Source organism: Anabrus simplex, chromosome 1 (assembly GCF_040414725.1).
Source record: "Anabrus simplex isolate iqAnaSimp1 chromosome 1, ASM4041472v1, whole genome shotgun sequence".
NCBI lineage: Eukaryota > Metazoa > Arthropoda > Insecta > Orthoptera > Tettigoniidae > Anabrus > Anabrus simplex.
The window spans coordinates 324,631,057-324,645,501 of record NC_090265.1 but is presented as its reverse complement, the minus strand read 5'-3'; the positions used below and the strand labels follow the sequence as shown (position 1 = coordinate 324,645,501).

The window sequence follows — 14,445 nt, the reverse complement described above, 5'->3', positions numbered from 1 at the left end:
TTACTGGCCTGAAAATCAAAATGATGTGGAGGCAGCCACTTGCTTTCCTTGACACAGATACTTAGAAGTTTAAAACACTAGTAGGGCTCACTACCCGACGTTACAGGGGCTAATCCCATACTGCTGAGGTGACTAGATGGAGGAAATTTAAGTTATAAGGCTATGGATAGAAAACGGTTTCAAAAACATAGTCACCTCAAATACAGGTTGATAGGGAACTCGAGAGGGTGTCACACTCCATTCCCGAATTTCAGTTAAGTACACTTGATTTACTCGAACTTTTACATGAGAAGAAAGAAAAGTTTACATTTTAGTAAATTTTCGGTTACATTATTAAAGATAGGAAACCTTCCCCTCGGGTCAGCTTGCGGAGATAACTACTGAGTTAGAAGGATGGTGGCCATTACCTTAGCTGATGTTCTGCCTGCCGATGGATGAGGCCTCCGCTTCCTCTCTTAGCACACAAACTCAATAACACGACAATCAATAAGTTAACTTAAAAAGGCGTCAGCTTTTATACTAGAGAGGAAGATTCGAGAAGGCTCTGGACTAAGACTAGACACACCCACTCATTTTTATTGGACAGTCGAAAAGTTACAAGAAGCCTATGATTGGCAGAAAAATAAATACATAAATTTTGCTATTGTTTGAAATCCCAAGTTGGCAGGAAGAGCTAGAAGAGTTGCAACCTTAGAAATATCAAAACAAAGAAAATATCTATTCAGCTTAGAAACCAATAAATAAAGAATTTCTTTAAATTTTTAGTAGTTCCACTTTACACCAGAGTGCACGACATCAGTTTTTTAATAGACACATCTATGGAGGAAAGTCCAAACTTCTTGAAATAGTTGTTGCAAGCTTTGTGTTAGATAGCGTTCTTCAAGGTGCTTCATTTAAATGCACGGGGTTGAGGTGTACCTCCCGGTACAATTATGTTCCCAAATACAGTGCTCAAAAGAAAGTTTTGCATATTCTGGTTTAATATACAGTATTTTTTATTTTGTTATGTGTAGGTACATACATTATACATTATGAAGGGTATGTATAAAGAAAAACAACATGTATGCAAAAGCAACATAATCACGAAGTTTTTAATGTGAGAAGCACAAAATCATCATTCATTGTCCGACTCGTTGGCTGAACGGTCTGCGTACTGGCCTTCGGTTCAGAGGGTCCCGGGTTTGATTCCCGGCTGGGTCGGGGATTTTAACCTTAATTGGTTAATTCCAGTGGCACGGGGGCTGGGTGTATGTGCTGTCTTCATCATCATTTCATCCTCATCACGACGCGCAGGTCACCTACGGGTGTCGAATAGAAAGACCTGCACCTGGCGAGCCGAACTTGTCTTCGGACACTCCTGGCACTAAAAGCCATACGACATTTCATTTCATTTCATCATTCATTGTGTGACAGATCAGTACTTTGTATAGACACCTTGGGTCCTGTAGCATGCTTGAACTCAAGATGAGGCATAACCACCACAAAAGAATCCAACTTGTCTTGGGGCAAATTATCCCACTCTTGGATAACATCTTCAGTCAGTTGCAGAATATTAGCTGGAGGATTAGGATAGTAGGCTTTTGGTCTCTTCAGCTCACAACATGCATGTTCAACACAGTTTAAGTGTGAAGAATGTGCCGGCCACACCACATGCATCTCAAGGACTGATTGACCACTCTGGCTCAGTGGGCACAAGCATCATCTGCTAGTTAAAAGCCATCGCTGACAGTGGCAGCAAATCCTGTAACAACTGGTGGGAGGATGTTGTCTCTGTATACCAGATGAGTCATATTACCCTCAATAGAAATCAATCGCTTTGTCTACCAAACATGATTCACCCCTGAAACATGACAGAACCTCCCTGATATTGCCGATGGCCTCCAGAATGAAGAGCTCATTCAATCCCTCACTGCATCATTCCCAGACTAATGCTCAGTTGCATAGATACAAGCTTCTAGTGACCTCATCAGAAAAGAGCGTTCACTTCCCCTGTTCGTGATGCAATCGGCTATGAATACTAGTTGCCCACCTCACATGAGCTTCCCTATTGTGTGATTTAAGAGGAGCTTTTGACACAGGCCTCCTCTGATCTGACACATTCACTCCGGTGGCACTTCTTTTTATTAAAGAAATTACACAGAGTAGTGAGGTTTTAAAAAAAGATAATACCCAGAAAAAAGTAACAAGGCAGAGTTTTGCACTAAATAAAAGTACCCAGGTACACCTGGTCTCCACTACACCACTCTCTTACATTGTTTACAAGTGAGGTTAAAGAGGTCAACACGACAAATGCCTCCTATTGGACAATATTGAAACTGATCTTGGTTTACAGTTGATAAATTTTACATAAATTTGATCTGGATTTAGCATCGGTATGTGTCTCAGATATAGACCTGCAGTGCTTACTGTAAACATGTTTGAGATCCTGTGCAATATAGCACATGAAAACTTAAACTGTAAAACTTTATTTGAGCACTGTTAAGGCCAGTGCCTTATGTGTGCGGATTATATCTTGTGTTGTAGTTTCTATACCCTTCTTGCATAAAATTTGCATTTCAGGTTGCTTTTTAGAATTGCCATTTTATTTAAGGTACTCATCGACCCTCCATACAGCCATTTTCAAGAAAATTTTGGAAATTTTTTATTGGCCCATATAAAAGTATGTTTTATCTAGTTTCCAGAAATGTATAATTTATATATGTTTTCGTGTTATTTAGCTTATTTATATACATTTAAATGATCGGTGCGCACGTGTTTCAGCAGCTGTCACTTTGACAACTTGACGTTTCTGGCTTGATATTTCAGTATTATTTCATTCAAAGCGTGGGATGTGTTTGAACGCTTTATTTCTCATACTCAGAAGTTAGTTTTACTGGTGGGTAGCAGATAGAAGCACTAACTATGTTGTATTCTTTGACGAAAGGAAGAACGTCTTTCTTACTTGCCATGTGGTCATATGAGTGATAGTTATTTTGTACATGTGGTCTTCATGTTATATTTTGAAAGATGGGCTCCAAGTCTCGTACGCAAAATAGAAGGAAATCACGCGTGTTTCAAGGGAATTAACACGCTAAGACACCTACGGAATTTCAAAATAACAAGTGTTACTGATAGTGTGAATAATCATGTGCCAAAAAGTGATTCACATAGGTTAGGTTCAGACATTGGAAATAGTGACGTATTTAGTGATGTTAATTTTTGTTCTGGGAACGTTCTGTTTGATTTAGAATGTCTACATACTATGATTTTATTTGTAGCGTGCCCTGAATGTTTGACATGTGGTAGTTTAGTTATAATAAAGTTTTATTGCAGCCAATGGCCATATGTAAATTTTCTACTCTTTACTATATTCATGTAAGGACTTTTCTCTTTTGCTACACTTATCGAAGTGGTATCGTTCACATATTTTCTTACACAGTTTGCACACGCATTCGTCGCTTGGATCGTGATATATCTCTTTCATGCATAGCTTATGATGGAAACCATGTACAGCCAGCCTGTTGATAGCACTGCGCATGTTCTTATTTGGGCCCATCCAGTCTCTGTTTGTCATAGCATCCATCACGTAGAACTCCGGCCAGATTTCTTCTCTTTTGCTTAACCTCAGATTTAGGTGAGCAGTGGCTTGGGGTGTCGATGGCACAGAAAGATATCTAAGGTCCTCGATAAGGAAAGGCTCCTGAGCTAGTTCATAAGCTAGTCTAGATGGAGATGTCTTAGAAATACCTAATATTCTTTTCAGAAAGGTAGCTTTCACTTTTTCAAGGGTAGTTAGGTCAGATGTTGATAATTTGTCCCAGATTAAATCTATGCCATATGTCAGAATGGGTAGTATCTTTGCATGAAAAAGTTTCATTGCCGAGCCTATTGATATTTTGGTTGGGTCTTGTATATCGTAAATTCCTCTTATTGCTGCTGCTGCTCTTTCCCTCACATGTATTTTGAATGAGGATCCTGACGTTTGTAGAGTGATGCCGAGGTAGCGAAAATTATTTACTGTAGTTAAATCTACCCCTGCATATGAAATTCTATCTGTCACTGCTATTCTTCCTCCTTTTCTGAAGACCATACAGACTGTCTTGTTCTTGTTAACCTGGAAGTCGTTTGTTTCGGCCCATTCCTGTAGTCTATCTACTGCGATCTGAAGGTCTTCTCTGTTTTTCGATCCTATTATCATGTCATCTGCCTAGGCATACAGCACTGTTGGCAAATTATCTGTTATTCTTGTGATGTCTGTTGTAGCTACGTTAAAAAGCGTAGGGCTAATGGGGTCTCCTTGTAACACACCGTTTGTTTGAGTGATGGGGGAAGAGAGTGATACCCCATCATCTATTCTCACGCTATTGTAGGCTAGAAGGTTATTTATTACAATCTTAAGTTCATTGTCTGCTCCAATCATACCATCTAATTTTTCCATTAATTTTGATCTGTTGAGCATGTCGAAGGCCTTGCTGAAGTCAATGAATATAGCATAAAATTTTCCTTTTGGGTGCCTAAGTGCTTCTTGCACCTCATCTAGTAAATTAGCGACAGCTTGTAGAGTTCCTCTGCCTTTCCTGAAACCGAATTGTTCCTCTGGGAGATGATCATCTATTAGTTCGTTAAGTTTTTGATTAATGATTTTTGTATATACTTTCATGATGTTGTTCTCTAGCGCTATCCCTCTATACGAGTTTTCATCATCAGGCTCTCCTTTTCCCTTGTATAACATTTTTATGTAGGACGTCCTCCAACTTTCTGGGATTCTACCTGTTTCTAGACATTTATTGAATAGCTTGGTCCAATAAGGTAGAGTGTCTTTTAGATTCTCATTGTAAATTCCATCCGGACCTGCTGCTTTGTATTTTTTAGTGTCTTGAATTGTTCTCGTCACTTCATCTATTGTTATTTCCAGATTTTTTGTTGAACATTTTGCGACATCTTCCTGTATTTAGTACATTATTAAAGTGGGTTTCCCATTTATTCATGTTTATTTGATTCAATGGATTCACCCTTTTCCTCTTTAAAGCTACAAAAGGATCTCTTAAAGCTTCTTGGGATTTCTGTTGTGCCTGCATTTCGGTATAGTTGTTCCTTTTCGTTTTCAGTAATTGTTTATAGCTTCTTCGTTGTATCGCGTACGCTTGTAAGGTGGTTACAGTTTTAAGTCTTATGGCTATATGTAGTAAGTTGAGCATTTTTCTTCTTTCTATGTAGCATTCTTCATCAAACCATTCTTTGGACTTCCAAGGTTTCTTGTGGAACAAAGAATCCCTTATTATTCCATTGATGACATCTAGAGCTGTTTCGAGATTACCTTCCTCGATGAGCTGATGAGTCTCTTCTATACTTTGGCTGTTTTCCCTGAGTTTGTTTTCGTCTATACTTCTTGATCTTATGCGTATATTCTCTGTTTCGTGTGGGACCTCTTGCCTGATTAAGAAATTTGTCGATACTGGTAGATGTTTCCTTTGTGCGGCAATACCTTGATTTCTCATAATCTGATGTCTTATCAATTTAATATTTCTTCCTCGGTAGAAGATTAAATCAACGGTACTGGAACCGTTTGGAGCCAAGTAGGTGACTTCCTCACTTTTGTTCATTAGACGGTATCCTTCCGTGAGCAGCATTTCTAATACGATATCTGTTTTGCTAGTCTGTTTATCCAGACGACAGTTAAAATCTCCAGCTAGTAATACATTTTTGTCCTTGTCAGTAAATGCTAGAATTTTGGCTATTTGCTCGACAGTGTCTTCCACTTTTTTCAGCAGACTAATATAAGTTCCTACTATACTAATTTCTTCTGCTTTCAAGATTACTAAGTTTTCATCTATTATTGTATCTCTCAGTCTTCCCATTTTGTTGTTGTACATGCAGGTCACTCCTCCTTCTGGCCTTCCTCGATCCTTCTTAATTGATAGTGCGTGTTTGCTGTAGTAGCCTGGCGTATCCATCTTTTGTAGTTTAGTTATAAACGAAGTAGATAATAAGAGATTGGCTGGGCCATTTCTATATTATTATTATGTAAGATGTGTGGCTATCCAACACAACAAGACGAAAAACCTTATAACCTGGAGTAATGGACAGTATTTGCCACTTTAACAACGGCTTTTTCTCACGTTTCCTTTTTTTTTCAGCATTTATCATTACTTAGGCAAATGAAATAGAGATATTAACTTCATTCAAAAACTAAATTGTAGCAAAATAACTCAGCTATGTTCTATAGCAGAATAATACATAACATTGAAATTAAGGGTCCGGACCCCTGCAATTAAATTACTTTTCTCTATGAGAATAATTCAATTTATGGAAAAACATTAATAAATTTGGCCCTATGATAACTACGAAAACTATTCTGTTATGTAACACTCAGAAAGTATTGCAAAGCAATCTGAAGCAGCAATGAGCCTTTTATGTTGAATTGGAGCAGAGATATTACGTCCCAAAAATGCTTGTAATTTTTTCCAAATTTCTTTAAAACACCCCCCTCCCCCTGCCAGAAATTCATACATACATACATACATTATCATTATAGACTGTTATGCCTTTCAGCATTCAGTCTGCAAGCCTCTATGAATGTACTAAACATCCCCACAATCCTCGATTTGCAACTAGTGTTGTGGCCTCATTTAGTTCTATACCTCTTATCTTTAAATTATTAGAAACCGAGTCTAACCATCGTCGTCTTCATCTACCTCCACTTCTCTTACCCTCCATAGCAGAGTCCATTATTCTCCTAGGTAACCTATTCTCCTCCATTCGCCTCACATGACCCCACCACCGAAGCCGGTTTATGCGTACAACTTCATCCATCGAGTTCATTCCTAAATTAACCTTTATCTCCTTATTCCGAGCACCCTCCTGCCATTTTTCCCACCTGTTTGTACCAGCAATCATTCTTGCTACTTTCATGTCTGTTACTTCCAACTTATGAATAAGATATCCTGAGTCCACCCAGCTTTCGCTCCCGTAAAGCAAAGTTGGTCTGAAAACACACCAATGTAAAGATAGTTTCGTCTGGCAGCTCACTTCCTTCGTACAGAATACTGTTGATCGCAGCTGCAAGCTCACTGCATTAGCTTTACGACACCTTGATTCAATCTCGCTTACTATATTACCATCCTGGGAGAACACACAACCTAAATACTTGAAATTATCGACCTGTTCTAGCTTTGTATCACCCATCTGACATTCAATTCTGTTGAATTTCTTACTTACTGACATCAATTTAGTCTTCGAGAGGCTAATTTTCATACCATACTCATTGCACCTATTATCTAGTTCCAAGATATTAGACTGTAGGCTTTCGGCACAATCTGCCATTAAGACCAAATCATCAGCATAGGCCAGACTGCTTACTACATTTCCACCTAACTGAATCCCTCCCTGCCATTTTATACCTTTCAGCAGATGATCCATGTAAACTGTGAACAGCAAAGGTGAAAGATTACAGACTTGTCTAACCCCTGTAAGTACCCTGAACCAAGAACTCATTCTACCATCAATTCTCACTGAAGCCCAATTGTCAACATAAATGCCTCTATTTGCTTTTAATAATCTGCCTTTAATTCCATAGTCCCCCAGTATGGCAAACATCTTTTCCCTCGGTACCCTGTCATATGCTTTCTCTAGATCTACGAAACATAAACATAACTGCCTATTCGTCTCATAGCATTTTTCAATTACCTGGCGCATACTGAAAATCTGATCCTGACAGCCTCTCTGTGGTCTGAAACCACACTGGTTTTCATCCAACTTCCTCTCAACGACTGATCGCACCCTCCCCTCCAAGATGCCAGTGAATACTTTGCCTGGTATACTAATCAATGAGATACCTCGATAGTTGTTGCAATCCTTCCTGCTCCCTTGCTTATAGATAGGTGCAATTACTGCTTTTGCCCAATCTGAAGGTACCTTACCAACACTTCATGCTAATTTTACTACTCTATGAAGCCATTTCATCCCTGCCTTCCCACTATACTTCAACATTTCAAGTCTAATTTCATCTATTCCTGCTGCCTTATGACAATGGAGTTTATTTACCATCCTTTCCACTTCCTCTAGCATAATTTCACCAATATCATTTTCCTCCTCCTCATGAGCTTGGCTGTTCGCAACACCACCGGGGTGATTTCCTTTTACATTGAGAAGATGTTCAAAATATTCCCTCCACCTCTCCAGTGATTCCCTGGGATCTATTGTGAGTTCACCTGAATTACTCAAAACACTGTTCATTTCCTTTTTCCCTCCCTTCCTAATATTCTTTATTACTGTCCAGAAAGGTTTCCCTGCTGCTTGACCTAGCCTTTCCAGGTTGTTACCAAAATCTTCCCACGACTTCTTTTTGGATTCAACAACTATTTGTTTCGCTCCGTTTCTTTCATCTACGTACAACTCCCTGTCTGCCTCAGCCCTTGTTTGGAGCCATTTCTGATAAGCCTTCTTTTTACGTTTACAAGCTGCTCTCACTTCACCATTCCACCAAGATGTTCATCTTTTCCCATCTTTACACACAGTTGTTCCTAGGCATTCCTTTGCTGTTTCTACTACAGCATCCCTGTATGCCACCCATTCACTTTCTATATCCTGAACCTGCTTACTGTATACTGTTCGATACTTCTCACTAATCATATCCATGTACTTCCGTCTAATTTCCTCGTCCTGGAGATTTTCTACCTTTATTCGTTTGCAGACAGATTTCACTTTCTCTACCCTAGGCCTAGAGATACTTAGTTCACTACAGATCAGATAGTGGTCTGTATCATCGAAAAATCCCCAGAAAACTCGTACATTCCTAACAGATTTCCTGAATTCGAAGTCTGTTAAGATGTAGCCTATTATGGATCTGGTACCCCTAGCCTCCCATGTGTAGTGGTGAATAGCCTTATGCTTGAAGAATGTATTCGTAACAGCTAAACCCATACTAGCACAGAAGTCCATTCCCATTAGCTTCCATATCTTCCCCACATTTACCAATCACCCTTTTGTGTCCTTCAGTTCTATTCCCAACTCTCGCATTGAAATCGCCCATTAGCACTATTCTATCCTTGCTGTTGACCCTGACCACGATGTCACTCAATGCTTCATAAAACTTGTCAACTTCATCCTCATCTGCACCCTCACATGGTGAATACACGGAGACAATTCTAGTCCTAATTCCTCCAACTGACAAATCTACCCACATCATTCGCTCATTTACGTGCCAGCAGAAATTATGTTCCGTGCAATGGTATTCCTGATAAAGAGCCCTACCCCAGACTGCCCTTCCCTTTCTAACACCCGTCAAGTACACTTTATAATCTCCTATATCTTCTTCATTATCTCCCCTTACCTGAATATCACTTACTTTTAGCACATCCAGGTGCATCCTCTTTGCTGACTCAGTCATTTCTACTTTCTTTCTTCCATAAGCCCCATTAATATTGATAGCTCCCCATCGAATTCCATTTTGTTCGCCAAGTTGTTTCCAAGGAGTCCCTTGCCTGTCAAATGGGAGTGGGACTCCGTTACTCCCATAGGTCCGAGGCTTGCTTAAAATGTTCTGAGCTCGGTAGATTCATGAAGCAGGATGCTACCCTACTTGCACGTAGTCCAAGTGAGGATCTCTCCTCTAACGGGTTATGGACCACCGGTGGATTGTATAGTCCTAGCCGCCTGAACACAAGGAGGGCCAGGACTCAGAATATGTCTGAGATGCCCACTCCAATTCCATAGCAACTGGTATCCCGACTCTCAGGACCACTTACTAGGCCACTCAGCCGTTGCCCATGGTTCACGAACTAGGACGTGACTACAGTAACCCACAAACATGAACCCAGAAATTTATTTTGGATTATTTTATGCCAGAAATCCACTACTTTATACCCTTAGAATCCGTGATATAAGTTTCAAGAAAATAAAATAACTTTGCTGAAATTTCATCACTAGTGTCCATGAGTACCTTAAGTGCTCCTTCACAAATGCATGTCCTATGAAGAATGCTACCATGAATTTTAACTGAATTCTATTGTACTTAAGTAGTGTTTTAGCCGTTTTCTTGTGTGGTCTTTTAACAAATTTTCCCATATTTCATACCGGTTGATGCTTTCCACCTTTTGAGATTTTCATCCCTGAACTAGACCTTAACTACCAGTACTCCACTTATGAAACACTTTGGTATTCCAAAAACTGGTTCTGGTCATTCTAAATATGATGTTGATATTTTTTGTCAGCCAAGTTTATAAATTTTTTCATTTCCTTTGATAACTTTGTGATTTGAGACTTCGACATATTTACATCATTGTATTCTCTCAGGTTCGACAGTGCCCCTAAGACATTTGATATAATTTGGTTTCAGGTAAGTGTCGTATGTTTCAGTTGATATTGGAATAGCACAGAGTCATCTTGAGTGGTAGATCTTGATTTTGTCTTGATCTGAAGAGAATGGCTGACAATGCTTGCGTGAATCTGTGTTCTGAACATCTCCCGACCAAGTGTGTTACAAGTTTTCTCCTATAATGCCTGTATTTTATTGGGTCATTTTGACTGTTGTAGAGAATAAAACTGTTGATTGCTGATACCTCGAGTAGCCAAAAGAACATTTTGCATCACCATTTTTCAGATATCCTGGTAAAGCTGTAGTAGGAAGAGAATTTATCTGCGAGATCAACGCCATCCATTGCTTGCATTTACACATCATTTTCTTTATTCCTTTGCTTTCTTTAGAACCTCCAGGCTTGTAGTAAGTGCTCAGCATGAACACTGTGCATTTATTTTCTACAGTAAGACAAGAACCTTGTCATCTTTGCAATAGTAAACTTGTGGCCTTATACCTAGGTGATGCAGTTCTTTCCAGGCACACACCCAATGGAGTTCAGCTGCATGTACCGTTTTAACCACATACCAGCTTTCTTAAATTTCTAGCAGTACCTGGAATCGAACCCGACCTCCAAGAACAGCAGCTAATAAGGTTAACCATTATGCTACAGAGGCAGATAAACTTGTATCCTCATCCTGAGGTGATGCATGGTCGAGGGTGAGCGCAGCGATCACCCATCATACATCGTGAGGTTTTCTTCAATTTTGTAAACTATTCTTACTTTGAAGTTTGATTTTTGGGTTTTTCTTTTTTATTACTTTACTTTTTTTTTTTTCTAGAGGCTTTACGTCGCACCGACTCAGATAGGTCTTATGGCGACGATGGGATAGGAAAGGCCTAGGAGTTGGTAGGAAGCGGCCGTGGCCTTAATTAAGGTACAGCCCCAGCATTTGCCTGGTGTGGAAATGGGAAACCACGGAAAACCATCTTCAGGGCTGCCGATAGTGAGATTCGAACCTTACTTTACTTTTAAGTCACACATAGTTTTTCAGACCATTGTATGAGGCTCTTATGGTCCTGTGTGTCTTCATGATATCTAGACCTAAGGTTTTGAGGAATTTTCTTCTTGAAAGCTTTCCTTCCATATTGCAGTTCAGAATGATTTGTGAATTTATTCCTCCAGTGTCAAGAAGAGAATATTGTAAGATGCCACCGAAAACAAATTCTAGTATTTGAGTACTCATACTACATTCCATCAACAACATCCACTCCATCTTTGGTAAGGTTATAGAAAGTCACAACAATAGGATATTTTGGGTCTCCAGAAGCTTCATTAGTCTCACCAGAATCACACATCGTTGATAAGAGGATGATGTTACAATATTTCATAGGAGCATAAGACACGACCATTGTGTTTTCACCAAATTCTGACAGACTACAGAAAGGAAGCCTTTGTCTAGTGTTAACAGTTTCTAAAGGTACTCTTTAGTTTTTCCTCAAGTCGCTACGACTGTCAAATTCTTAGCATCGGGCATGGAGGAAAACCAATTGTCCATTGTCACATTCCGACCAAAGTCATCCTCTTCACAACAGCACTTGGTATTTTAGCCAAATGAAAAGGTCCCTCTGGTTGATTTCCAAAATAAAGTTCAGTATTGTGTGTATAAAATATTCTCACATCAACTACAACAAACATCTTCAAATCTTAGTTTGCTGGCTTTCTCTTACATATATTGCCAGAAAGAACACCTTCCTCAAAATAAATCTAACATTTCATCAAGTGTCACATATTCACCTACGCTGTTTAGACATCTCTGTACTAGTCCATCAAATATATTCCTTGTCGGCACCCGTTCCTTTGTGTGCTGGTTTCATCATCAAGCAGTAAATAAAAAGCACCTATAGCTCATAACCATATGAAATATTTCTGTTGCAGTTGCATCATTTGCCCAAAGATCTAACATATTTGCATGGGAAGATTTCATCACCCCAGCCAGATAAAGCACGGCTAATTTGTATCAGCCATACATTTGTATGGTGGGTTATTTTTTCAAGAACCAACACACCGAAAAAAAAGAGGTTCCGTACTTCAGTAATTGTCTCTGAATTCTTGGCCTCCCCTATCACTCCTGGAAGGTGAATTACGATGTTCCTCGTTGGTCTGTGTCTGTGTAGATTTGGTGCATGGATTCTCCATTGCATCGTTTTGTCACCACCCATGTAATAAGGCCCAAAAACTAACGGCACTTTCTTCCTCTTCACCTTTTTCAGCAGGTTGTTCACTTTCACTGTTGTGGTCACTATTTACAACCTCATGTACCAGAAGAACTGTTACCAGAAACAGAACATATGTAAGGCTTTTCAGGCGTTTGCTCTATTAAGCAGCGTTTTGTCTTAGGTCTGACATTAGACTCATCAGAGTGGGATGTGTCAGACCCTACCGACTGACGCTGGGGTGTATGCAGGTAAACTTATCAGACGCCCATATAAGAGGCACAGTCTGATAACTGCATACATGCTCTATTGGTGAAAAATATCTAATTCTCTCCATGGGAACTTAGAATTTTCCATTCAGAACTGCTACCGTCCTGAAACATATTCCTTGCTTAGTCAAATTCCTCTTCAAGCCAATTAGCCTTTTGATTTTCAAGATCCATAAAGTAAAAACATTCATCTACACATAAAAATTGAAACATGAATTAAAACTGGGTAATTAATCGCAAGAATTCTAAGAATTTGGCAGCTAAACACAAAATATGGAAATCGAGAATCAAAGAAAACCAGTAAAAATATACAACACGGATGGTCTATGGTGAGCACTCCGCTCACTGGTACGTAGTAGTGTACCGTTCAGTGGCACTGAACTCACTGAAGGTAACACAGGTGTGTGCTGACGTCTGACATTCCAGTAAACAGCTACTCATAGTTACATACCACTATCTGCAGCTTTTAGCCTTTTACAATAAAATTATTTTGATAGTGAGCACCTTGCTCACCCCTCGACTAATGGCGGGTTAGTGTAAGATGGTAGTGAATGTCATCTAATGTATGTTTTTCTCTTCCAGGCACTTGTCCTTTTTTGTGTCATTTAATTTACTTCCCATGCTGTTCTATATCTTCTATTTTTAGTTTCTTGTTGGATATACATGTTGACTAATCAAAAAGCCAAAATTATTAACTTAAACCAGTGAACATTTAAAACAAACAAATACTTCTGAAATGTATTGACTGTTCCTTTCTCCTTTTTTAAATAAGCCTTATATTCCTTTTAGATCACCTCAGGACCACATTTTCAGAATGTGTCAAGTAATTGTAAAATGCTACAACAGGAATAGACAGTAATGTTTATGTTTCATATAGAGAAGGCAAATGACTGTCTCAAGGGAAAAGAGGTTAGCTGTACTTGAGAATTATTTGATTGGCGTATGTTATTACAGGCAGTCAAAGGCATTTATGTTGACAAATTCACTGTAGTGAGAATTTATGGTAGATTGAGTTCCTGGTTCAAAGTAGTTACAAGGTTTAGGCAAGGCTGTAATCTTTCACCTTTGTTATTCAGAGTATGCATAAATCAGTTACTGAAAGGTATGAAATGGCAGATTGTGCTGAAAGCCTGAAATCTAATATCTTTCAACATGAAAAGAGGTGTAGTGAGTATGGCATGAAAATGAGCGTTTTCAGGAATGATATCAATAGGTAAGAAAATCAAGAAGATTGAATGTCAAGTAGGAATAGCAAAATTGGAACAGGTGGATCATTTCAAGTATTTTATATTTTCCCACAGTGGTAGTAGACTAAGTGAAATTCAATCAAGGTGCAGCAAAACTAATGCAGTGAGGTGACAGTTGCGATCAATGATATTCTACAAGAAAGAAATTGGCTAAAAGCTTAAGATTTGTTTTCCTTAATTATTTGATTCATTTTCATTATTTCTTTCTTTTTTTAACAGGTCTTTAATAAAGAATTTGGAAGAAATCTGGTGGAATATGACTCTTCATTAATATTAATAACTGCACATACAAATGGGGTGGAGCTATCGAAGGAGGATAAAGAAGTATTAGAAATCAACCGTTGTTTCTTGTGAGTATTTTGTTTTTCTTTTTTTCTTCTAGATTTTAATACTGTTCTAATTTGAGATTCTCTCATTCCATCATGGTTTTTCAATACAA

At 38.9% G+C, this 14,445-nt stretch overlaps 1 protein-coding gene across 2 annotated transcripts in view; it reads left to right on the top strand.

Moving 5' to 3' along the window:
* Nucleotides 1–14,445, top strand: part of LOC136865600 (cellular tumor antigen p53) — a 273,055-nt gene that overhangs the window by 229,990 nt on the left and 28,620 nt on the right. For both annotated transcript variants that reach the window (XM_067142419.2, XM_067142418.2), the window contains one exon: nucleotides 14,226–14,356. In XM_067142419.2, coding sequence (XP_066998520.1) covers nucleotides 14,226–14,356 — 131 coding nt within the window. The remainder of the gene's footprint in view (nucleotides 1–14,225; nucleotides 14,357–14,445) is intronic.